General features: G+C 41.6%; 1 protein-coding gene across 50 annotated transcripts in view; it reads left to right on the forward strand.

Moving 5' to 3' along the window:
- Positions 1-13,242, forward strand: part of GIGYF2 (GRB10 interacting GYF protein 2) — a 137,317-nt gene that overhangs the window by 98,969 nt on the left and 25,106 nt on the right. For 47 of the 50 annotated variants that reach the window (XR_014053869.1, XR_014053878.1, XR_014053872.1 and 44 more), the window contains 6 exons: positions 446-553; positions 1,566-1,666; positions 2,320-2,420; positions 4,272-4,433; positions 5,741-5,899; positions 8,912-9,148. Coding sequence is in view for 36 of the 50 variants with exons in the window: in XM_081490971.1 (XP_081347097.1) it covers positions 446-553; positions 1,566-1,666; positions 2,320-2,420; positions 4,272-4,433; positions 5,741-5,899; positions 8,912-9,148 (868 nt within the window). In the remaining 14 variants the exon portion in view is untranslated. The remainder of the gene's footprint in view (positions 1-445; positions 554-1,565; positions 1,667-2,319; positions 2,421-4,271; positions 4,434-5,740; positions 5,900-8,911; positions 9,149-13,242) is intronic. The other 3 variants (XM_081491002.1, XM_081491001.1, XM_081491005.1) reach the window with 1 other exon arrangement.

A 13,242-nucleotide genomic window follows, 5' to 3' on the forward strand; every position in this document is an offset into this window, starting at 1 on the left:
TACAGGAAAAAATTGCCCACCTCTGTTCTAGTGAAAAAAACGTTAACCTAAAATTTTCCAAGCTGAAACGTATAAATTTGACGATTTTTATACAAGTGGGATTTTATTTTTGCAAAGAATTCTTCATGTGGAAATAGCTGTTAGTTTGAATCTTTTATTTTCTGGTAAAAGGTTATTAACATCTTAAGGGAGTTTTGACATTTCTTTAAATTTTTTTTTTTTCTGTTTTCACTCAGCAGCATGTCATCTATTAGTTTAGTTCTTTTTAGAATAATATATAGAACTGTTTGTGTGACTATTGTGAAGTATTGTAAAAATATATTTGATAGCTATTTCTAATGGGGTTTTCTTTTGTTGGTGTGGGGGCTGAATTTTGTCTTGTAATGTCTCTGTAAAGTGAACTAAATGTGAATAGACAGGTTATACTGTGTTTTACATTTTGAAGACAACAGTACGCGCAAGTTCTGGCCCAGCAGCAGAAAGCAGCGCTGTCTTCCCAGCAGCAGCAGCAGTTGGCACTTCTTCTCCAACAGTTCCAGGCACTGAAGATGAGGTCAGTGCTTGTTTGTGTGATGTGTCACATTGTGTGTGTTTTAAAGAAAGAGAGAGAAGGAAAATTTTAATCTGTGGAGTTTAGTATCAAAATACCCACACAAAACGCATATCTTTGTGTTGTGTGTAAGAACATAGTTTTAAAAAATAACTAATAAATAAAGCATTTATTTGGTCTTTTTACTCAAGAGGATAAAATTTGCATAATAACCAAAGAATACTAAGAACAGTTGAAAAGCAGTGTAGTCTCATGGACTCAGCAAGAAAAAAATTTGTGGTTGAGAAATTTAATCTCATTTTTACCTGTAATATTTCAAGAACGATATTAACAGTGCCACACAGAGTTACACTTTTCCAGACTTAAAAACTATTAAAGTGGGTCTCAAGACATTGAAACTATGCTAAAAGTCTTTCTAAGTTCTTGCTGTTTCAGATTATCATTCAGGGTAGTATTTGTTTTATTTGCTGCAAGGTGTTAGTCATTGCTCTTAAACACTTTACTGTCCAATTTAACCAAAACCTTTTATATTTCTCCCTTGAGCCTTAACACATTCTGTGAGATAGGCAGATTAGATCGTATTAAGGTCTTAGTTTTAAAGATGGGCAAACTGGGACTCAGAGCAGCTAAAGGACTTAGTTGACATAGTACGCAGAAAACTTCAAAGACTGAACTAAAATGCACACATTTTGACTTATGGTCTCTGAGTCTTTTTCATGATAAATGCTGCCTCTGTGACTCTTAGTGAATTTTTTTAAAGATAGTAGGCATATCTATTATTTTTGGAAATCAAAATTTGCCAATACCTTGAGGAGTCCAGAAGTGTGATTACTTTGCCTCTATCCTTTTTTCTTTCCTAAGTGTTTTGGTAGTGTTATGTTTTAGTTAAAACAGTGAAGTTTTTTGGCTAAGTAACCTCGAAAACCTACAGATAATCTGAAAATACCTCTTTATCTGTTTTCTTGAATGACAAGAACAGGTTAATTTTGTTAATTTTCTGATTTCCCTTTTGCAGAATATCTGATCAGAACATCATTCCCTCAGTAACTAGGTCTGTGTCAGTGCCAGATACTGGTTCTATCTGGGAACTCCAGCCAGCACCCTCACAGCCTACAGGTAAAACTTAGATTGGCCTTTATATAGCTCCAAGGATTTAGATTCTAATAACTTGCATAATTCAGTTTTTTTAAAAAAAATCAGTTTTGAGACCTGCTTTGTGGTGAATATTAATGAAAAGTGGTTTTTAAAGAAAATTTGATTTTTTTAATAGGCCCCAGCAAAAGATTGAAAATAGCTGTTAAGGAGTTGCTGGAAATTCTTTAGTAGATAGATTTCCTAAACTTGAGCCTCCTCTTTTCTTTTTTTTTTTTAATGTTGTCCTAACCCATTGTAGAAAAGTCTTTTAAATTGTCTTTAATCACTTGAGAAAAAGCATAAATAAAAACGTAAGTAATGATGACCTATTCTTTTGAGTCAAGGATTGATGTGTAACTTATCACTGCAGGTACCCAGAAATTTGGGGAATAGAAAAGGCTGCTGTTAACCTCATTTTCTCATCGTTTTGCCTGGTGCTTTCTTTCCTTCTGGATATGTTTACGGGTATTGTTATAAACTAGAACCCGCTGGTAATTCAGTCTATTTAGAAGCAGAGCAGACACTTGTGATGAAGCTTGCTCTGGGACAGGAGAGCAGCTTCTTTATGCTTCTGGATATTTAGCCGTATGTGTCAGCTCTCATATCCCTCACTTCTATTCCTTCCTGTCTTTCAGTTTGGGAAGGTAATAGCGTATGGGATCTTCCCCTTGACCCCACGACTCCAGGACCTGCCCTTGAACAGCTTCAGCAGATGGAGAAGGCCAAAGCTGCGAAGGTCTGCAACTCATTCTTCCATAGCAGTGCCTGCTTTCCAGCTACAGGACATAGACATTTGCTTATTGATATCCGTATCTCTCTAGCTGCTCACACATTTTTCCTTTAAATTCCCAGCTATGTAGCTGGTATAAGCACATTCACACTCGCTCCTTATTGTGCCTTCTTTTCCCCCAAAAGGCCTCAAAACAGTTAAAAGTAACAAGTTTAAATTAAGTCAGTCAATATGGGTTTGTTGACACATTAATGATCACGGTCATATATGACACTGTTCATGATAGTTGCTTATTATAAGACCATAAGAAAATATCCACTACATTGCTTATTAGACCCTTGATCTGAGGCTTGAGTTCCCACATTGAATCTTCATGGTGGTGTTTATTTGCACTCTAGTGTCCAAGACAGAGCTAAAAAGCTCAACGTTAACATTACATTATGTGTTTCATTTGCATATTTTGGAGGAGCTAGCAATCTTGAATTTTGGTTTTAATACTAGTCAAAGTATTGACAAGAGGTTGCCTGTCAGTGCCTGGTGTCATTGTAATGATTTCTGGATTCTCATGCCTCCCAGAGAATCTTGTTCTACTTTATATTTAGTGCATTCTTATCCCCTGAGGTAGTGACAGTATATTTAGAGTGCCCAGAATATAAAAAGAGTTCGTGGTCAAGATCTGTCTCCATATGCATTGACAGACCAGAGTTCCAACAGTTTTTGAGTCTGTTCTTGTTCCTTCGTGCTTTGAACACGTAGCTGATGGAACCTTGTGTTCTTGTCTGTGTGCACATGTGTGTCAGGGATAGGGAGGATGCTGACACAGACAAGGAGCACAGGAAGCCCGTGGGCCAGCTACCTAGTAGGGGAGGTGGGGACCAGGAATTGGATGACGCTTGAATAGACAGTGATTCCTGAGCTAGTGTCACTTAAAGGATAGTAGGAGTTATTGCAGTTGCAGGATTTGGGGTTGACAGTAAAAGGAAGTGAAAATTAAACTGCAGTTGAAGGAAACAAGACCTGTAAAGGCTAGGAGTATATGTGAACATCTTGGCACAGGAAATGGTTAAATAATTTGGTTTAGCCTGGAGCTGGTGTGTCTGAAGAAAAAATGATGAGCGATATTAAAGAAGATGGGGCAGGCCAGTAACTTGCCTGTGTCACGTTAAAGACTTAGGATTTATTTTCGAGGTGAAGGATGGTGTTAAATGTAAGCCTGGGAGAGTCAGATGTTGAGCTGGGGACCATGGGCAAAACTGGATGATGGGAAGCCAGGTGACAGACTCTTAGCAATGTGGATGAGAAAGTAAAGGCCTGAGGTGCATGTGTGGCAGTAGAACTGGAGTCGAGGGGCTGGATTTGACCAGTACTCGGGAGCTCTACAGGATGGAGTTTGTGAAGTGGTTGGTCCTCAGACTTTTAAAGAATTCTGTAATTTATCACACTAGCAGCTTTTGTGACATTTCAGTTGAAACCTTGTTAGACACACTGTTAGGTCTTCAATCGGAAAATTCCTTTGTAGGGATGAACAAAGAAATGCCAACCCAAGAGCATTCTGGTGTTACTGTTAGGCCAGCCTCTCTCCCTGCAGGTGGGAGATGTGGTGTAGCGGTAGTGTGGGGCGAAGGCGTGGCTGAGAGTAGAGGAAAGAGCATTCAGTGGAGAAGAGCGTAAAACTCCCTGGATTCCTGTGACCGCAGAGCTCGGAGCTCTCTCAGAGCTCTCCTTTCCCGGTTGCACCACACTTAACTGAGTGAACGGTCGCATCTGCATGGACCAGCTCCTGACAGTACTGGTCATGATGTGGAGTGTTCCTATGTTTGGCTTCAAGTTTCTAAGAGTACCCTTGTGTAACCTCAGCTGGAGCAGGAGAGGAGAGAGGCAGAAATGAGGGCGAAACGGGAAGAGGAGGAGCGAAAGAGGCAAGAAGAACTCCGGAGACAACAGGAGGAAATTCTTCGGAGACAGCAGGAGGAAGAAAGGAAAAGGCGGGAGGAAGAAGAGCTTGCTCGAAGGAAACAGGTGTGTCTCGGAGAACTCTCCCTGAAGGATCGGTGCGGAAAGAGGGAGGGCCTCCAGGACACCTGCTCTCCCGTCATCTCACAGGTCCTGGTTCTCCTGGACGGGGCTTCCCTAAGGCATTGGGGAGTTCTCAGCAGAACAGGGGTTAGAATGTTAGGACACTCAATTCCTTCAGGAGAAATGTCTGTTATCCATTAACAGCTATTGGAGGGGTGTTCGTCATTTCTAGTAAATCATTAGAATTGATTGCTTTCACATATCTCCTGGGGTTTTATAAACCAGTTAGATTTGAGAAATAATTAAATCTTGAAGTGTTTATAACCAGTGACACTAAATGTTTTTCATGTTTCACAACCATTTGTATTTCTTTTTGGGGAATTCTTGATTATGTGCTTGGACCATTTTCTCCTCAGGTTTTTAAAGATCCCATTTGGAAGAATCCACTCTGTAACAGCCCAGCATGTCTAGCCTTTACTGCATATTTCCTTGTTTTTTGCTGTAAGAACTGAAAAACAAAAAGCATCCATGTCCTCCATGGAATTCTCCAGGCCAAAATACTGGAGTGGGTAGCCTTTCCTTTCTCTAGGAGATCTTCCCAACCCATGGATCAAACCCAGGTCAGCCACATTGCAGGTGGATTCTTTACCAGCTGAGCCATAAGGGAAGCCCATGCTGAGGTTAGAACTACTAATATTTCTTAGAGTCACACTCTTCACTAGTGTGTAAGAACTTTAAGAAGTGTTACAGTAAAAGCATCTGTTTCATTCTGTTTGCTTAGTATTTCTTCCTAAGTTATTTTGACAGTGGGACCCTTTTCTGTATATTTAATATCCATAGGACCTCAGTTCTTGAGAACATGTTCTGCGACACGTGGCTTTATTCCATACTTCTGACTGGAGAACTTATCTCTACCCACCAGGTGTTTTTGCTGGCTGACTTAGGTTCTCAGTTGATTAAAAAAATCGGGACTATTGGTAGCAACAGAGAAACCAAAGCTTGAGTCCTTACTGTCGTTAATCAGGAAATGATGGTGCTAGCATTGAAACCAGGGTGGACTTCACACATGTAGTGCTGTTTAACGATTAATATTTTAAGTACAAATTATTTTGACTCTTAATATGCCTGTTCCCCAGCTCACATGTACACTTTTTACCCTAGATGTTGTTTAGATACTTTTTTTATTTACTGTTAACAGAATCTTAGCAGCACATAGCCTATTTCTTTTCAAATTATAATTTATTGATAACATATTAGTTGAGTTGCACAGAAGGGTATGCATACACTCACACATACCCTCTTTAATTCAGGAAGAGGCTCTGCGACGCCAGAGGGAGCAGGAAATCGCGTTAAGGCGGCAGCGAGAAGAGGAAGAGAGGCAGCAGCAGGAAGAAGCTCTTAGGAGACTGGAGGAGAGGAGGCGAGAAGAGGAGGAGAGGCGGAAGCAGGAAGAGTTGTTACGCAAGCAGGTGATAGAGGGCTTGCTCTCCTCATTTCTTCTTTGAAGCAAGGAGTTAGTGATTAAGAAAGTGTTAGGATATTAGGAGAGCCTGTCTAAAGGTTTTTCAGGTTGCTGAAAATTACCAAAAGAGATCTGAGTGGTTCTTAATACTTTTGTGATAGTCATCCCACATGTAATTTAAAAAGCTGAACAAGATGTCCAGGAATCAAAACAAACAAAAAATAACACCAGAGGACTCGAAGAAGGGCTGCTCTTAAAAAACCAAACGTGAGATCTGGAGGTTGACACCTCGTTGCCTTAGGGTTCTCCCCTGTCCGCACTGTTGGAGCGTGTAGCTCACTGCTGCTTAGTGCAGCTGCGAGATCACACAGCAGTGGCTGTTACCTAACTCCAGTGCAGCCAGGACCCCTCCAGCATTTTGCTTTAATGTTTAAAAACAGTAATAGATTTTTTATCAGTGGATTCTATTTTTAGAACAGTGTTAAACTTTCAGAAAAATTGGGATGGTAGTACAATTTGCCGGAGAAGGCACTGGCACCCCACTCCAGTACTCTTGCCTGGACAATCCCATGGACGGAGGAGCCTGGTGGGCTACAGTCCATGGGGTCGCTAAGAGTCGGACACGACTGAGCAACTTCACTTTCACTTTTCTCTTTCATGCACTGGAGAAGGAAATGGCAACCCACTCCAGTATTCTTGCCTGGAGAATCCCAGGGACGTCAGAGCCTGGTGGGCTGCCCTCTATGGAGTCGCACAGAGTCGGACACGACTGAAGCGACTTAGCAGCAGCAGCAGTACAGTTTGCTCTATTACTAGTTTACATTAGTATGGTACATTAATTATGATAAACCAGTGCTGACACGTGCATTTTTATTAACTAAAGGCTGTACTTTATTGACATTTCTTTAGTTTTCCCCTCATGTCCCTTTTCTGTTCTAGGATTTCATTCAGAATATTGCATTTAGTTGTCACGTCTCCTTAGCTTGTTCTTGGCCATGACTGTTTCTCAGAATTTTTTTTTTTTTTTTTTTTGAGTTAAACCATTTTAAGGAATACTGGTAAGTATATTGTAGGATAACCCTCTATCAGAGTTCTTTTGAAATTTTTCTCACAATTAAACTGGCACTAGGGGTGTTTGGGGAAGAAGATCACAGAGGTAAAGTACCATTTTCATCACATACCAAGAGTATATATTAGCACCATGATATGTGGTTGTTAATGGTGACATTGATCTCCTGGCTGCAGTAGTGCTTATCGGGTTTCTCTGCCATACTTTTCTCCTTTACTGTTTTCTTTGGAAGGAAGTCACCACGTGCAGCAGTCCACACTTACGGATGTAGGTTTTTGTTTGTTGGTTAGATTGACACAAAACTGGAGATTACCTGCTTTTGCTTAAGTTCTTAATTGAAACTCTTTAAAGAAATCTAAATTCTTTAGAGGTAGATAATTTCTAAGTTAGATTGTATATTGATGCATTCTTTGGTTTATTTATTTAACAGTTAATACATTCTGTTTATATACCATATGCTAGTCAGTGTGATTGTTTCCTGCTCAAGTCCAAAACTTTTTGAAAAATGGTTTCTGCCCTCAAGAAGCTCGCAGATTATGTAGGTAATGATTTTATAAGAAATAAATGCTACATTGTGGATCTTTCAACTGAAAAATCAAAGTATTGGCCTAAAATTGGCTAAAAGGGCAGAAAACATTATTGCCTCACTTGTCAAGGTGTTCTGGAGATAAGGCAGCTAAACATGAACTTTGGTGACTCAGTGATAGCGTTAAGAGTCCAGGTGCTTCCCATGCTTTTCCTCTGGCACGTCTTGGTGTGTTGACTTCTTCACTCATGGTTCACACTCTGCCCTACCGTGTCTCGGTGTGTTGACTTTTAAGTTCATGTTTTGTGCCTGATGGTTAGTGGTGTTGGCTTACCATACGGTACCCAGAAAGGGAGTGGCCCTTCTCTCATGCTTCTTTCCTTCCCTCTGGGAAGAATATCTTTTCTAGAATCAGCTCTTTGGCCTAAATTAGATTACATGGGTATCCCAATTTACACTGGAAGCTTAAAAAGCAAAGCTTGGCATTTCAAACCTTAGATGTGACAGGAGGCTCTCTCTACGAAGAAGACAAAGGAATGGTTGCTGGATAGGTAATAATAGTTGCTGTCACCGGTTGGCTAAGAGCAGCCAGAGAGAGGAGGACAAAGTATAGTTGAGTGTAAGCAAAAGACAGAGGGGACATCTACCTCCTGAAGGCAAAGAAAGTCCTCGTAGAGTAGCGATGTCTGCCCTGAGTTCTGGAGAGTGGAGGGGCATGTGCTCTCCGGATAAGATAGAGCATTGCAAAGTCTGTAACCAGCCTCCACAGAAGAAGGCCAGGAGAACTCCAGGGGGCACATGGAATGGTTTCGAGGGAGAGAAGCGAAAGAAAATGATCCAGGATACCACTGAAAGTAGTAGAAGGGTAGAAGATGTGTGAAGGGGAGATCTCCCAGGGGCCTGTGAGCCACCAGGAGTGAGACCCTCAGATGGAATTAAGTGGTCTTGTGAAGTCACTTTGGGTCTGGCACTGGCTGAGGCTTTCCTGCCAGTTTCCTTACAGGTCCTGGCAGCTCTCTGCGCCCAGCACGCTGACGAGCTGGCTCTGCCTCAGGGTTGGAGCAGGTTCAAGGGATCTTGCCTGAGGTTGTGGTGATCTCTTAGAGATCAGTATTACCACAGATGTCCAAAGTAATGTTCCTTTTATGTAGAAATTAGCAAATAAATTGGAGAAGGCAATGGCAACCCACTCCAGTATTCTTGCCTGGAGAATCCCAGGGACAGGGGAGCCTGGTGGGCTGCTGTCTATGGGGTCGCACAGAGTCGGACACGACTGAAGCGACTTAGCAGCAGTAGCAGCAGCAGCAAATAAATGAAATGTGATGTTATCCGGTAAGCACACCTCTGACCAAAGCCTTGAAAAGTGACTCAGATTTGTTTTAAAACATAATTAAATTTTATTACTTGCTTTTCCTTCTGGGAAGGAAGAGGAGGCTGCGAAATGGGCCCGGGAAGAAGAGGAAGCCCAGCGTCGGTTAGAGGAGAACCGGCTACGGATGGAAGAGGAGGCAGCCAGGCTGCGGCATGAGGAGGAGGAGCGGAAGCGGAAAGAGCTGGAGCTCCAGCGGCAGAAGGAGTTGCTGCGCCAGAGGCAGCAGCAGCAGGAGGCTCTCCGGAGGCTGCAGCAGCAGCAGCAGCAGCAGCAGCTGGCGCAGATGAAGGTAAAGCCGGGCGCCGACCAGGCCACTGGCTGGAGGAGCTGCTTGCCCGCATTTGTAGTTGGGTGGATGCTGGTGGTGCGGTAGCATAAACTGTTTTTTATGTTAAATATTGCAACTTCAGTTTTTTGATCAGCAAAATATAACATGATGCATTGTACTTTGTATTAGGCATTTAAAGAAAGGAAGAATAAGTAAAAGAGGCTAGGACGTGAGCAGCAACATAGGCAAAAACCAGGTGGATCTGTATGGTTCATAAATTTAAACATTGGCGTGCCTACTCTGTCAGTTCAGCAGTGCTAAGGCAAAGATAAATGAGACAAGGCAACTGTCCTCAGAGAGCCCATAGACTCATGAGTGCAGGAAACTCAAACATTTGGGTGTGTAAGTAGAAACAAGTAGGAACCATCATATAGGGCTTGAAACATAGCTGACTGTGGGGATTATTGAAAGGTGGATTGAGGTGATGTATGCAAAGTGTTGTTTTAGGAGGATTCAAAGCCTTATTTGAAATAGTAGAAAGTGAGACTGGGAAACCAGTAAAAAGAGTGTGATGGTGGTGGTGAGAATAAATAGGGCCAAGATGAGAACTGGCTAACTTTAATGAGCAAGACTTAGTGATGCTCTGAATCTGAGGGATGAGGGCGGAAGTTGGAATGGCTCTTAGATAGTAGGCCTTCCATGACTGGGAAAGTAGTGGAAGTGTTGATGAAATAGGAGTAATCAGAGAGCGAGGAGCAGATTTATGGTAGGGTCTACAAAACTGCTCATGGAGTGTATGGCTGGCCATGAGGCTGAGTATCCCCTGTCTTCAAGGAGCTCGTAGGATGAAGACATAAAGAGAAAATTGGAATACGGTGGGGCAGGTGTAGTGAGAGAGGGAGCACGAAGCAGTAGTTCTCAGGTATGATCACCTGGGAGTTTGTTGACGTTCACTTGCTAAGTTGTGTCTGACTCTGTGACCCCATGGACTGCAGCATGCCAGGCAGGCTTCCCTGTCCTTCACTATCTCCCACAGCTTGATCAAACTCATGTCCATTGAATTGATGATGCCATTCAGCCGTCTCATCCTCTGTCTCCTCCACCTCCGGCTGCCCTCAGTCTTTCCCAGCATCGGAGTCTTTTCCAGTGAGTCACCTCTTTGCATCAGGGGGCGGAAGTATTGGAGCTTCAGTCCTTCCAATGAATATTCCGGGTTGATTTCCTTTAGGATTGACTAGTTTGATCTCCTTGCTGTCCAAGGGACTCTCAGGAGTCCACTCCAGCACCGCAGTTCAAAAGCATCAATTTTTTGGTGTTCAGCCTTTTTTATGTTCCAACTCTTGAGCATCTATACACAACTACTGGAAAAATCAACGTTTGATTATATGGACCTTTGTCGGCAAAGTGATGTCTCTGCTTTTTAATATGCAGTCTAGGTTTGGTTTGTCATAGCTTTTCTTCTAAGGAGCAAGTATCTCAAGTTCATGGGTGTAGTCACCGTCTGCAGTGATTTTGGAGCCCAAGAAAATAAAGTCTGTCACTGTTTCTACTTTGTCCCCATCTATTTGCCATGAAGTGATGGGACTGGATGCTATGATCTTAGTATTTTGAATGTTGAGTTTTAAGCCAGTTTTTTTACTCTCCTCTTTCACGCTCATCAAGAAGCTCTTTAGTTCCTCTTCACTTTCTGCCATTAGAGTGATATTATCTGCATATTAGAAGGTGAAAAGTGTTAATGGCTTCGTCTTGTCCGACTCTTTGCAACCCCATGGACTATAGCCCCCCAGGCTCCTCTGTCCGTGGAATTCTCCAGACAAGACTGTTGGAGTGGGTAGCCATTCCCTTCTCTAGGGGGATCTTCCTGACTCCAGGATTGAACTGGGGTCTCCTGGATTGCAGGCAGATTCTTTATCATGTGAGCCATACCACATATCTGAGGCTATTGATAAATTCTCCCAGCAATCTTGATTCCAACTTGAATTTCATCCAGCCTGGCAGGCACATTCTTGGGTCCTACCCAGACTTACTGAATGAGATCCCCTTGGAAATGGAACCCAACAGTTGTGTTTGAATAAGCCCTCCAGGGCTTCTGATGCTCACTAATACATGAGACCCACTGCCCATCTGAGGCATTCGGGAAGCTTTCCTGAAAGAAGGTAATTTCCAAACTGAGTCATGAAGGGAGTGAAAATTTAAATTTAAAGAAAAAAATAAAGATCAAACAGCCAGTTTGGCGAATGGAGGGGGTTTGTGAGAGCAGAATGAAGTTGCTGGAGAGTGAGCCATGAGGTTCCGATCTAGGCTTCATATCTAGAGCTCAGATTGCTAGGCCGTGTGATGCCAGCGTCTTTACCAGTTTAAGGGACTGCCCGATTGTTTTCTGAAATGGCTGCACCATGTTACGTTTAGTGGTTGAGGATTCAAGTTTCTTCACATCCTCTTCAGTCTGTATTATCTGACTTTTTGATTATAGCCGTCCTAGTAGGTGTGAGGCGATAACTTGTATTGATTTTGGTTTGAATTTCCCAGATGACTAATGATGTTGAGTATCTCTTTATGTGTGTATTGACCATTTGTAAATCTTCTTTGGAGAAATGTCTATGTAGGTCCTTCGCCTATTTTTAAACTGGGTTCTTTTTATTATTGAGTTTTTAAGGGTTCTTTATATGTTTTAGATATTTGAGTTCCATATCAAATGATTTAAAACTATTTTCTCTTATTTGTTTTTTTCCCACTTCCTTGACAGTGTCCTTTGATGCACAAAAGTTTTACATTTTGATGAAGTCCGAATTATCTGTTTTTTCTTCTGTCGCTTGTGCTTTTGCTGTATCTAAGAATTACTAAATCTGAAGTCATAGTTTTATAGAATCCTGTGTTTTCTTCTAAGACTTTGTAGTTGTAGCTCCCTGATCTATTTTGAGTTAATTTTTGTAAATTATGTGAGGTGAGGGTTTGACTTCATTCTTTTGCATTTCATTTATCCAGTTGTCCTAGCACCATTTGTTGAAAAGACTGTTGTTTGTCCATTGAGTGGCTACGGCATTCTCCTTAAAAAATTAGACATGTGGATTCATTTCTGCATTCTGAATTCTCTTCAGGTGATCTGTATGATCACTGTGCTAGTAATACACTGTGTTGACATTACTATTGCTTTGTCGTTAAGTTTGAAATCAGAAAGTGAGTCCTCCCAATTTGTTCCTTTTTCTCATAGTTTTTTGGCTCTTCTGTGTTTCTTTAAATTCCATATAGATTTTAGAATGAGTTTGTCAGTTTCTGCAAAGAAGCCAACTGGGATTCTAATAAGAATTGCATTGACTCTAGATCAGTTTGAGGAGTTTTGGTATCTTAACAATACTTAGTCTTCTGATCTGTAAACATAAGATGTTTTTAGGTTCATTTAGATCTTGAATTTCTTTAGTTTTTAAGAGTATAGTTTTTGTACTTCTTTTGTTAAATTTGTTTTTAAGTATTTTGTCTTGCTTTCGTTGTAAATAAAATTTTCAAAATCTCATTTTCAGATTGTTCTTTAAAAGGGTATAGATGTGCGATTGATTTTTGTATACTGAGCTTATATCCTGCCATCTTGCTGGACTGATTTATTAATAGTTTCTTAGTGGATTCATTAGGATTTTCTGTATCATGTTATCTGCAAATTCTGAGACCAAGAAGCAGCCTACAGTTCAGCCTGTATCTCCAGTGAATCTGCCAGTTATCCCCTAAATGCCTTTTACCCCAACATCCACAGATTTTGAAAGTGCCCTTAGGCTTGAACTCCTCATTCTCCATGTTCTGTTGCAAATGAAGTCAGTTTCCTTTGAGAAGAGATCTGGAGCTCTCCCTATTCCAATCTGTTCCTCCCACCTCAATCTCAAGGCCAGAGTTCCCTGAGTCACAGTTCTGGAGCTGGGAACAGTGGTGTTGGTTTGGTTTGGTCACTGAGTCATGTCTGACTCTTGTGACCCCATGGACTGTAGCCCGCCAGGATTCTCTGACCATGGGATTCTCCGACCTGGGATTCTCCAGACAAAAATACTGGAATGGGTTGCCATTTCCTTCTCCAGGAATCTTTCTGACCCAAGAATCAAACCCGGGTCTCTGTTTGATTGTTGCAGGCA

This window comes from Giraffa tippelskirchi, chromosome 5, assembly GCF_054371585.1.
Source record: "Giraffa tippelskirchi isolate mGirTip1 chromosome 5, T2T-mGirTip1v1.2.pri, whole genome shotgun sequence".
In the NCBI taxonomy this organism is placed as follows: Eukaryota; Metazoa; Chordata; class Mammalia; order Artiodactyla; family Giraffidae; genus Giraffa; species Giraffa tippelskirchi.